We start from the raw sequence: 12,133 nt of genomic DNA on the forward strand, positions 1-12,133 counted from the left end.
GCCGGGTTCGGATGCTCTGCAGGGTCCAGGCGCTGCCGGGTTGGCGCAGCACCAGCCGCGGCGACCCCTCCAGCCCCGGACACCGACTCACCAGCTCGGGCTCGGGCACGGCCCGGATGACCTGGTGCAGGCGGCTGAGCACCCAGGCGAGGCGCACGTTGCGGGAGATGCGGTAGTCCTTCTTCATCAGGAGGAACACGTGTCCTGCCTCCTCCACCTGCGGCGGGATCACAGGTCAGCCCCGCAGGAGCCCCCGGCCAGCGCCGTTCACCCCGGAGCTGCTGCGGCCCCGTTTACCGGGCAGCCCCGCTGCTCCCCACGCGGCCCGCGGGCCCCGCCGGGGCCCCCACCCCCGTCCCTCGCCGAGCCCCTGCTCCCCGGCCCGCTCCCCGCCGAGCCCAGCCCTCGCCACGTTCCCGGCCGAGCCCAGCCCTGGCCCGCTCCCACCTCCCCGTCGGGCCGCTCGGCCCCCGCCATGTCGGCCGCGGCCCCGCCCCGTAAAGCGCCGCTCTCCCGGGAAACACCGGGGCGGTGCCAGCGCCGCCATCGCCGCCGCCAGCGCCGCCATGCAGGTGAGAGGCCGGGGAAGCGGGCCGGGGGCTCCGCAGGACCGGGCACAGCCGCGGCCGGGGCAGCCCCGTGCGGGAGGGCCGAGCTCGTGGTGCTCCCCCGTGCAGCGGCCTCTCCCTTGTTGCTGCGCGGCTGTGGGGTGGGTGGCGGTGCGTGCGGCTGTCTGAGCGCACCGGCCCCTCTCAGCCCCTGCTGCAGCCCTGGGTGAGAGCCCTCAGACCAAAGGCCCCCCTGCCCCAGCAGCCTGGCTTTGCCACCGGTGCCCAAATGAAGTCGTGAGAGCAAAACACGCTGCTGGGTGTCATTCCGTGTAGACTGTTGCTGGCGTGTCCCTTGTGTTGAATAGCCTCGAATGAAATTTCATCAATGGGAGGAGGACCTGGTTACTTTTTTTTTTTTAAATGCTGTGAATTTGTAGCGTCCATAATGTGCAAGAGTTGCGGAGGTTAATGACAGGTTAACAGGCTGTAAAGATCTACCTCCTTTGGTTTGAAACCTCTGCCTGCTGGCTTCGTGCAAGTCTCCTGGTTGTCTTACCCGAAAAGAAAGTTAAAATGGATTGTCCCGCAATTCCTTATCTATAGGGTTTTTTTACATTTTCTCTCCTTGTGTGTACCAGTCTCTTTACTATTTTTAATTGATGCATTTATAGAACTGTGAATAGTCTTGATCATGCTTGTTGCCTTTATTAGTACGTATTCCTACATTATCCCTTTTCAGCTGGAGGGACGAGTGACTCGTAATATTCGAGATGCAAATCAGGCATGCATTTATGCGGTCACATAAGGATGCTTAGCTTTCTGTTGCTTTCCTAATAAATCCTATGGTCACTTCCTTGACTGCCTTTTGAGCCTTGGGCAGATGTTTTCACGAGTTATCCTCAGATAATCCCAAGATCTTGTTGATGAGTAACAACATTATCAGCTCAGAGAATGTCATTGTGTACAGAAAGTCTGGGCGGGGCGGGGGTGTTCCCCTTTGTTTTGCCAGTCATGATTTTTTCCCCCCTTTGTTTTGCCGAATGCATTGCTTACATTTACCTACTCTGAATTTCACCTTTATCTCTCAGTTGCTCCCTATCAGCAGGTGCTGCAACAAAAACCCCTTCAATAAGCCCTATCTTTACTCCCTCTGGGCAATTTAGCATTGCTAACAAACTCCTTAAAGCATTCCCTGTGAGAGGCACAAGAGGCAGGCACGGCATTCCTTAGAATCACTGGTCAGTCTTATTGTACGCCTGCTTTGCACTGCTTACGTCTGCTTCCAGCTCCTTATGGCTTTAGGAAGAGCCTGGGAAAGAAGGAGGCTTGGAGCAGGCCATGTGCAATGGGATTTCATTCATCTTGAAGGCTTCTTGGATAAGCACAGGCAGCGGGCCAGGGGAATTGTTATGGGTGCATATGCCTGGCACCCCTGTAGTAAAACACTGGCTACCTGCCCAGCTTGTAATACAGGCAGTAGTTAATCTTCTTGCACAAACACAGTGCACACAAACAGTTGTAGGCTCATTTCTTAATTGGACAGGAACTGACTAGTCCAGTCACAAGATGGAGGAGGGTGCCTTTGTCTCCAGGTGGGACAGCCAGCAGCAATCCCTTCCATGGGCCCACTCCACGGATGGGGGATCAAATTTTAACAAGGTCGACTCAGCTGTTATTCTAAGGTGGCTAAAATGAAGTCCTGTCAATAATTACTGACTTGTCAGAATATAAATAAAATAGAATGATATTGTGTTCTCATGAACATGGGAGATGCCTGATAACCTCTCCTGTGAAGCTTACACTGGTCCAGTGTATTTAAGCAGTGCAACAACAAACCCAATAGCAAGCATGCCAGCAGCCTGAGTCACTCTATCTGCTTTCCCAATCGGTATTCCCTTTCTATTATTTGATTGCTTTGTCCCACCCTCCTCATGGATTATTATTGTACAGTTCTCAACTTACACGAGCAGTTCGTTAGGGCTGGGACTTTAATTATATTTTGCGCAATACTGTAGTATGAGTAAGTTAGAGTAGATAGGATTTTAGGAGGTTTTTGCAAGAGTCAAGAACATGCCTTGGTGTCTTTGACATCAGATCCCCTGTCTTGACACTTTATCTGTCAACGTCCTCCCTCACCCGGATGGGGTTATCAGTGGAAAAGATTATTTAAACAATGTAATCCGAGCAAAAGGCAGGAGGTGAGGTGTGTGTGTGGGTATGACACCTTCCGTGTCACAGCAGGGCCTCCCGCAGCCAGTAAGGCACAAATACGGTAGCAGCTGCCAGTTTCTTTGGCAGCTGGAGGTGGCACTTGGGCAGAAAGAAGGTAAATGAGGTAAAGAGCACAAACTGGAGTCTTTAGGCCATGGACCTGGTACTCCTTTTGCAAAGGCTGTTTTGGATTAAGACATCGCTGTGCCCACAGCTGCTGTCAGAGAAAGTTGAGAGAATGCTAATCTACTTTGAGCTGAGTTGGCTTAAATGGCTCACAAAGGTGGCATGAGCTAACTTTGATGACTTTGCCTGATGTGGTAAAAAGCAGATGTAAGTGATGATGTCTTCACTATGCTCATCTAGATCTTAAAGAGCACAGCTGGCCAAGCGTTTGTCTGAGGCACAAGTCTATTGCCTAAGTGTCCCAAGGGGAAGGGGGTCAATGTGAAACCATAGGATTTTTATTTCTGGAGTCTCTGTTTGCTTCCTCTGGAAAGGAGGCTGGCTGTAGGACCAATTGGATTATGGATGCATGGATGTGGATTCACAATACCTTGGGAGGATGTTAAGCTTTGTCCTCATCCTTTGTCTTTCTTGCCTTAATTTAGAGAGAGGAGAAGCAGCTGGAGCTGACCCTGGAGGCGCTCATCAGTCAGGTGGCCGACCTGAAGAACTCTTTGGTCAGTTTTATCTACAAGCTGGAGAACGAGTACGACCGACTCACCTGGTAAGGTGTCTCTTGGAGCTGGGGGCGCTTGGTCACTGAAGCTGTTCAGACTTGGCTCAAAGGATTAGTTAGAAACCGTTAGAAGCCTAGTGTCAGTAGGTTTAAATTTGCTTTTCATATTTGTGCTGGAGGAACCACTACCCGTCTTCCACCAGAAAACCAGCTGAAATCCATTGGTCTCATGCTGTAGAGTAATAGAGTCATCTGCAGTGACTGGAAGTTCTCAAGTGAAATATCTTAGAGACCCACATGCACTGTGAAATGAGCAATAGTTCTTTCTGCATTTTTTGACTTTCTCTGGCTTTTTCTGGCTCTAATATAAACTGAGCTTTTGTGTTTTGCTAGTTCTGTTTCACCACACAGTTTGAGAGACTTGCAAGGTGGCATTCTCCTCCTGGTGGAGCATAAAGATGTTATAGCTGCAACTTAGTAAACTATACGGTATCTTAAACAGTATCTGCCATTGCAGAAAGCTTCAGAGGCCATTAACATTTGTAGTTAATGTTGCAGAAGGCAGGAGAGGTGGTGAATCCCCCTGTGGGAACAAGCTGAAGGGGACAAGATTATCAGTTACTTTGCTTCATTATTGCTTAGTGTGGATAGCCAAGCCATAAATATTGTCTCTCCTGGCTGTACTGCCTAGGGGTTAAATTATTTCTCAGACCTTGCTCTAGAATTGCACTTGGAGAGTTAGTGGTAAGGAGAGAATTGCTCCTGTGTATGTTGCTGAAATCCCAAACAACTGACACTTCCAATGGTACTGCTTGTAATCCCTGAACTATTTGCAACATTTGAGACATTTGCAGTAGGGGCTGGGGTTTGTCCACATCTGCATATTCAACCCTGGGTTTTACTGCTCACTGTCTGGAGTAGACTGATTTGAGGAGTAATAGTGTTAATTCCTCACTTCTCAGCCATTTGAACAAAGAAGAGAGAAAAGCCACCTGTGGCATACCTTTCCATGTTTTATCTTCTTTATTTGCTTTCCCAGGCCATCAGTTCTGGACAGCTTTGCATTGCTCTCGGGGCAGCTGAACACCTTGAATAAAGTGCTAAAGCATGAGAAGACCCCACTACTGCGAAACCAGGTTATCATCCCCCTAGTGCTGTCTCCAGACCGTGATGAGGAGATCATGGTAAGACATGTCCCTTGATTATCAGAAAGTGCTTGTCTGTCTGCTCCAGCCTGCCACTCCTTGTGCTGGGCATTCCTCAGCCCTGGGTGTAGAGAAAGAAAAAGCAGCGAGTAGTTCTGTCTGGGAGCTGCTTTGCAGAGGGATTTTCACCTCACGTGCACTGGATGCCCTTTACAGGAGGTGTTCTATTCATAAATATGTTGCTCTGACTAAACAGGCACAATGCAAATTCCTAGACAAGTTGTTAAAACTTCCTAATGCTCCCCAGATCAAGGTTTCTGCACAGCATGCTGGCCTTGTTCCAGCACCATGGCCTGTGCCCTGGGCTGGAGGCAGAGGCTCTGAGTGAGGCTTGTCCAACGTTGCAGCGGCAGACGGAGGGGCGTGTGCCCGTGTTCAGCCATGAGGTGGTGCCTGACCATCTCCGAACTAAGCCCGACCCTGAGGTGGAGGAGCAGGAGAAGCAGCTGATCACTGATGCAGCTCGAATTAGCCCTGATGCAGCACAGGTAGGTAAAGAACAGCTTGATACTTCTGCCTCTTATCCCTAGGGCACACAATGCCCTTTAACTCTGCTTCCTTCACCCTTCCATCTGAAAGTTTATTTTTTTTTGCTTTGTCCTTTCCTGTCTGAGATTTCTCCAGCTGACCCTAGCTGAGGTTTGGTTTCCTCCACAGTTTCACCAGGGTATCCAGCTCTCTGGCTGTTCACAGGAGGTGCCATCGGACCAGTCAGAGAAGTGGAGGCCATCTCATCCCCATAGTGCCCCGTGTGCATTAGCACTGGGCTCCCTAGGCTTGGCCACCAAAATTCTTACAGTTGGTTATACAGACCCTGGGAAGAGAAAGCTTGTTCATTCTCCTTGCTGATTTGTGCTGAGTTGGAGATATTCTGGCAGTTTCTGATAGTTTTCATTTTGCAGAAACAGATCCAAAGTCTGAACAAAATGTGCTCAAATCTGCTGGAGAAAATCAGTAAGGAGGAGCGTGAATCTGAAAGTGCAGGTATGTCACTGAGGTGGAAGTGGGGTGCAGGGGTTCAAGCAGCAGGCTTCAGAGAGTAGAGGCAAAACAGGTATAACAGACAGGCTGAAGTATGGGAATTGAGGTTGAACAGCATAAACAAAAGCATTCCAGAAGATGCAAGATTGGCTGTCCCTAGTTTGGGAAGGGATCCTGTGGGTGCCATGTGTCCTGCTTGTGTGACCTGTGCATGGCGGGAAGGTCATCCCAACCCTTTTCCATATCCCTCTTTGAGGAAGTGGTAAGTATTTGCCAAGAAAACCTCTCAATCAACTTTAATTAATAAAAATAGATGTGAAAATGCAGTGCCAGTGAATGGGAAACCCCTTAGCTGTGTTCTGAAGGAGACTACATTGTTGGCAGGCTCTTGTGTGATGCTCTCTAGATGATGGGTGCATCAGACTCATGGCCAGCCTTTTCTGGTTGTGTTTACTGTTCCCAGGAGTGCTGTGCACAACTCCTAAAGGCAGTGGCATCGTTTTTATTGTTATCTTTGACACACACATAGTGTAAGCAAGGACCCAAGCACAGGTTCTGTCTAGTTTCTGGGATTAACAGTATAACTGGGCACATGTGTGGCAGAAAGACTTGCAGACACCATGCTGCTCATGAGCCTTCAAAAGGGATGTTGCCATTGTTTATCTAAAACACAGTGCTTGTTAACTGCCGTAGGATTGAGCATGGAGCCTTTAGTGGGAACTTCTCATGGGCATGGAGGAGTTAGCTCCCTCTGTCCTCCTTCCCTGAGCAGATTATGCCCTGCTGTCAGTGAAAAAGCTCTTGGATCACCCTTGTCCCTGGATTTTGCAGCTTCTTTGACCCTGCTGAGACTCCTGTAGGAGAGCCTGTAAGAAAACTCATCTCTATTACACGAACCAAAGTAGTTAAAAGGAAATTCAGGAGCAGCTATGCTACTCCTTAGACTTTGATTGCTAAGTCTAAAAGTAACTTCTGAAAATAACAACTTCTTTTTCTGCAGGTTTACGACAGAACAAGCAGACTTTCAACCCTGCAGATACCAATGCACTGGTAGCAGCTGTGGCCTTTGGGAAAGGGCTGTCAAACCGGAGACCCCCAGGCTCAGGGGCATCTGTCCAGTCAGGCCAACCAGGAGCTGGTGCCATCATTGCAGGGGCTTCAGGCATCCAGCAGGTCCCAATGACAGGGGCACCAGCTCAGCAGCAGCCAATGCTGGCAGGAGTACAGATGACACCAGCAGGACAGCCAGGTAAAGAAGTTGCTTATCTGAGATCAGTTGAAATCCATGGAGCAAGAGAGACAAATGCAGATGTAGAGATTCTTCCCCAGTCACCTCTGAGGTGTAACTAAGTATGAGTTTCCTTTCTAGCCTTAACATGAGTCAGGTTACAACAGTGGAGCAATACCTGCTTAAAATTAGCTGAGGTTGAAATGGATCCCAGCCAACCAGCTTCAGCTTCTTAACTCCCACTGCAATACTATTTTAATAAGAGACTTAGTGAACATAGGGATCAATATGGAGGGAGATAACAGTGTAGTTTTGCAGGGGGGATTTCCTGTCAAATTTAAGTTGTGGGTAAGCAATGAAGTGGTGAAGTTTGGTGGCAATGAGTTATTTAAGGTAAGAAAAAACCCAAAAGTTGTCTGTAAAAAGTCAGAAGGATTTCCCATACCAAGGGACTTTGCTTCATAGCAGTAGGCTACATTTGTATGAAACATAAAGTGAAATACAGGGGTGTACAAATTGGACTGTACATATCCAGCACCTGGACTCCAACCTAGTTACTTGTATTTGTGAAATACATCCATGGTATGAGTTCTCTAAAGACATCAATTGGTTGTTCAGTTGGGGCAGAAATGCAAACCAAATGTTTGCAATTACTGGAAGAGGAACACGTGGTATCTTCAGGCCATTCTGTAAATCCATTGGGCACCCACACCTACAATATTATGGGTGGTTCTGATACCTTCTCTGCTATTGACCATAGCTTTGGGCTAAGGAGAAGGAAGCCTGTAAAATCCCAAATTGTATACAGCAGGTGAATGAGGAATGATTGCTCACTGTCTCCCAGGATACAGAAGGATTGGTGAAAGTGCTCCAATGAAAACACGGGCTTGTAAACTTGGAACAAAAGTGAGATATTTTTCTGAATATGAAATAATTAGACTGTAGAGCACATTGCCTAGTGTGATAGGTAGACAGTGTTTATATGAGATGGAAAAATAAGTAAGCACGTAAATTTCTGTTTGAAAAATCAGTCAACAGCTAATCTTGAAGAAACCAACTCTGATTCCATGACCCTGAGCCACAGTATGTTAGCAGCAGAGGGGGGTATTGGGGTATTCTGCAGGGGTGTCACTGCAGGCTTGCCCTGTTCTGCTATTCCTCCTTAAAAGTCCTCTGCTGTCAGGAATGGGCTGGGCCTGGGGGACATACAGGCCTAACCCTGTGCTGTCATAACGTTAATTGCGATTCAGGATATCGGATATCCTAATTGGTGTTTTCTTGCCCGTGTAATGACTGTTGTTCAGAAATGAACTTGAGCAACAATATTAATCCTGAGTTAAATATGTATTTAGGTAAGAGAAATTAATTTCCATTGCGATTTGAAAACAAAGACCCCATAAACACTGTATCCAGGATGGTAAGACAGGCCCTTCTGTAGCCCAGGCAGAGCACCCTGGTAACAAGAGCTGCTGTCCAGCCTGTGTTAGGGGTAAGGTCCCTTTTGATAAGAGCAGCTATAGTGGATTTTACCAAAGGTCAGTCTCACTATTCTGCTTTTGATTATGCCCATAGCTGAGGCTGAAAGAATACAAGAAAAAGGTATATCTTGACAACAGTCATTTTTCAGAGATATTAAGCCAGGGTTTTTTTGTACCAGTGGGTACAGCAGCCATTAATTTCTGCAGTTCCTGTTTGAATTACAGTTTTGACTTCTACAACACATATAGCAATACGTCCCACAGCTCTATTGCATGTTTTGCTTTTAAAATAATCCTTTTTTGTTTAAATCTTTTTCTTGATAATTTTCTTGCATGTTTCCTTTTTACCCATGTTGTGAGAAATGGCGAGTAATGATTCCTCACCTTCTCCATACTAGTTTTCATGTTTTGGAAATCTGTCATGTCTCCTCCCTTTGTCCATTTTTAATTTTTTTTTCCCCCAGCTTATGAGTCCTATTCTCTTTACTGTGACTTTGTGTGAAAATGATAACTTGGACCATCCTTGTCACTCTGACCTGCACTTTTTCTCTTTGTTTCCAAGACTGGGAACACCAGAATTGCTCACAGTGTCCCAGATGCAGGTGAACCATGCAGTCCTCTTCACTTGCTTTTGGAGTAATGTCTAACAGTATTTGTGTATTGCTTATTAGCACTGAAGTGATATATCAGTTGCCTGCCCATTTATTGCTGGCAATGACCTACTTTGGATATGTTTGAGAAAGTTTAATAATCTTTATTCTTTTAGGCATTTTCTTATCAAATCTTTTTTTTTCTTGTCCTGCTGCACTACAGTTTTAACTTCCAGAAGTTGTCCTTTTTTTTCCTGTTTTAATTTGAAGACACTGAAGGAGTGTTCTTTGAATATCCCTCTGAGCTGCTCTTTAATCACTGTTTATTGTTCAGACATTTCAGTTTTGTCTAGCACTGTACACTCACTGTAGGCTGCTAGTAAGCTTTGAACATGCTTCCATGTGTGATTGGTATCAGCAAAGAGTAATAATGCCCAAGAGGGGGATGTGGTTACAAGAAATGAAGAGATCTCAGAGAGGCTTAGTAATTTAAATATACACCCTGACTGTAAATAATGCTGCGTGTAAGGGGATACAGGCTCTGTGTTTGCCTCTCTGAAATGGAAGTGAAGATCAGTCTGGGTTCTTCTGTGAGTGCTGCTGCCAGCAACTTCTGTGAAACTAAGTCCAACAGTGATGTAGGAGCCTCCTGACAAAGAGAAAGTCTTCTTTAGGGTGGAACAAGGATAGAATGTGAGGGGATAACAGAGGGACACAGGAGTTGTCAAGAAGATTTCTCAACAGGGAAAGATGCCAGTTTGTAGAAGAGATTGATTGTGGTAGATCAGAAGCTGGAAGATGCTGTAGCAGATAAGCCTGGAGTGGAACAAGAAAAGCCCAGATGGGGTTGTTGTGACTCTTGCATGCTCCTGAGCAAATGTTCTCCCATATGCTGATTTTGCACTGCTTTTTCTTTTTTTTCCCTCTCTTTAGGAAAAATGCCAAGTGGCATAAAAACAAACATCAAATCTGCCTCAATGCATCCATACCAGAGGTGAGCTGAGATGAACCAGACCCAGGGAACAGCAGTGTTGTTACTGCTGCAGCCACCCCACTTGGATTCCTTCTAGGACTAGTCCCTTTACATAGCCACATACCATATCCAGGGAGATAGGGGTTAAAGGCCCTTCTCTGGGTTTTGTTTATTGCTGGGTGGCGTGTGTGGAGCTGCTGGTGGCCACATCTCCAGGACACAACTACTTCTCTGTTCAGCCAGAGCAGAGGACTTTGGTTATGGTATTGATCCCATCTTCTCCAGGTCTGACCTGAAGGATAACTACCCTTTCCTGATACAGAACCTGAAGACTGCATGGAGCACTCTGCTCCTTATTTCTGCTTGGTCACTCAGTATGTTCTTTCTTTACTCCCTCTTGTTGAATAAAGACCTCGTTATGCACACTGTGAGACACTGGTATCCATCTCTCAGGAACTCTCATTTCCCTCGGGGGAAGCACAGAGCATCTCCAGTCTAAAATACACTGAAAATGTTGGAGGCCGAGTGTTGGAGCTGCAGGTTTATGGGTAAAGAGGTGTTGTAGTGTGAGTCAGCAGGGTACAAACACGAGCAGCAAACATCTCCTGCATTGAAAACCAATTCTGACTATTCCCCAGAAAGCAGAATACTGGGAAAGACTATTACAAGGCCCACAGCAAGAAGGCAGCACTTCAGGAACAGAAGCACAGAGCTTCTGTATTCTGATACTGCAGCAAATCCCAGCTAGATCCAGCTTCATTTCCATGCTTGTCTGCTTCTGTGTTTTCCTATAAAGTTTCCTAGCTACTTCAGGATCGATTTATCACTTCAGAGACATATTTCAATCTGCTCAGGACTGTGGCACTTCTGGATTGACCATTTCTCTTTAGAACTGGGCATTGTGAAGCCGTCTTTGCTTTGTGCCTTTGAGCTGTAACATATAATCTGCCCAGTGAGAGATTCCTCTGAGATTAAAGGTGGGGGCGCATGCCCATGGAGCACATCAGTACATGCAGCACTATCCTAAAGGAAAACTGTCATGCCTCTTGCTGCATTTGCCTGGACTTCCTTTTTGACTTGTGGTGAAAGCCAGCACTGTGTTTTACTCAATAGCATCTGTCAGCAATCTTCGGGTGAGGAAATCTCCACTCAGCAGATAGAGCCTGCAGCTGCTCCTGCACTGCTTGCCTATGAACTAATCAGATCCAGCTTATTTGTGGAGGCTGTGAGCCCTTCTCCCAAAACAAAACCTTCCACAAAGCTGTGACTAGGGCAGTTATCGACCCATTTTGATGTGCTGGCCCTTGAAAAGTGCTGGGAAGTAGAAAGTTGAGCTGGAAGCACAAACAGCTTATAAGATGGCAAAGCTGCTCTGCTAGGAATGAGCCCAGTGGAGTCTGCAGTGGCACCATCCCAGCCAGACTGATGGGATGCTGGGAGCTTTCTTGCTCCTAAACAACACGGAGGTTCCAGCTCTCTCAGGACACACTGACTGCAGGGTGAGGGCAGAGGAGACACATTACTGGTTCCAGTGTGAGGGGTTTGTGCAAAAAACTGGAGCCTGAGGACCAGGGAGTGAGAGCCTGCAGGGCTGTTCCCCGTGATGGGCTGAGCACCATGTGAATGGCTGTGCCCTGCTCTGTCTCACATCCCTGCTGTGGTTGGAAAGGAAGGCAGAATATTGTGTGTGTCAGATCCCTGGCACCCGTCATTTGTGGAGCCTCAGCTCTAGGATGCTGCTTCCCTTTGTCCCCCCAGACTGGCTTCCTTATAAAGCTAAAATGCCCCAGTGCAGGAGCACCAGGGCCAGCAGCCGCCGGGGTGATTGGGGCAGTGTGGGACACAGGCACGGCACAGCTGCTGCTGCCCACGCTAACCTGGCTCTCCCAAAAACGCCTCCAGTGGGGCCGGCCAGACCTTTCACACACTTGGACGGGAAGAAGGGAAACACAGGCAGGATTTTTTTCCGTAGATTATAAAGCCGAGGAGGCTGGCTGGGCTCGCCAGCGTAACTTCCTGCATGACACAGGCTGCCGTGAATTCATTCTCGAGAAAATTAGAGCACTGCTGTTAGGAAAACAGTTGATCTTGAACTGATGTGTCTCAGCTACAGTGGTTGGTAGGTCGTTCTAAAAACTATTTTTCTTGTTGCACCTTAGATTGAGGCTGCATTTCTTTAATTCCCTTCCAGTGAGTGGATCTTCTCAGCCAGGGAGTGAGCCCCTGAGCTGTTC

The 12,133-nt window shown here is 47.5% G+C and overlaps 2 protein-coding genes across 10 annotated transcripts in view; one reads left to right on the top strand and one right to left on the bottom strand.

The window, feature by feature from the left end:
* SZT2 (SZT2 subunit of KICSTOR complex) overlaps window positions 1-487 on the bottom strand; it is a 53,911-nt gene extending 53,424 nt beyond the window's left edge. For all 8 annotated transcript variants that reach the window (XM_029959651.1, XM_029959649.1, XM_029959647.1 and 5 more), the window contains exons 1-2: window positions 448-487; window positions 92-217 (exon numbers count right to left, since the gene is read on the bottom strand). In XM_029959651.1, coding sequence (XP_029815511.1) covers window positions 92-217; window positions 448-477 — 156 coding nt within the window. In that variant the 5' untranslated portion in view covers window positions 478-487. The remainder of the gene's footprint in view (window positions 1-91; window positions 218-447) is intronic.
* On the top strand, window positions 81-10,329 carry MED8 (mediator complex subunit 8). Of its 2 annotated transcripts, none has more exons than XM_018072239.2 (7): window positions 81-234; window positions 3,374-3,492; window positions 4,484-4,628; window positions 4,997-5,137; window positions 5,552-5,633; window positions 6,631-6,879; window positions 9,860-10,329. In XM_018072239.2, the coding sequence occupies exons 3-7, from the start codon at window positions 4,626-4,628 to the stop codon at window positions 9,922-9,924; spliced, it is 540 nt and encodes a 179-aa protein (XP_017927728.1). In that variant the 5' UTR covers window positions 81-234; window positions 3,374-3,492; window positions 4,484-4,625; the 3' UTR covers window positions 9,925-10,329. The 2 variants fall into 2 exon arrangements, with proteins under 2 accessions (XP_017927728.1, XP_017927727.1); XM_018072238.2 differs by lacking the exon at window positions 81-234 and adding an exon at window positions 529-572.
* The last annotated feature ends 1,804 nt before the right edge of the window (window positions 10,330-12,133 follow it).

This window comes from Manacus vitellinus, unplaced genomic scaffold, assembly GCF_001715985.3.
Source record: "Manacus vitellinus isolate BGI_N305 unplaced genomic scaffold, ASM171598v3 scaffold_21_pilon, whole genome shotgun sequence".
NCBI classification, from domain to species: Eukaryota; Metazoa; Chordata; class Aves; order Passeriformes; family Pipridae; genus Manacus; species Manacus vitellinus.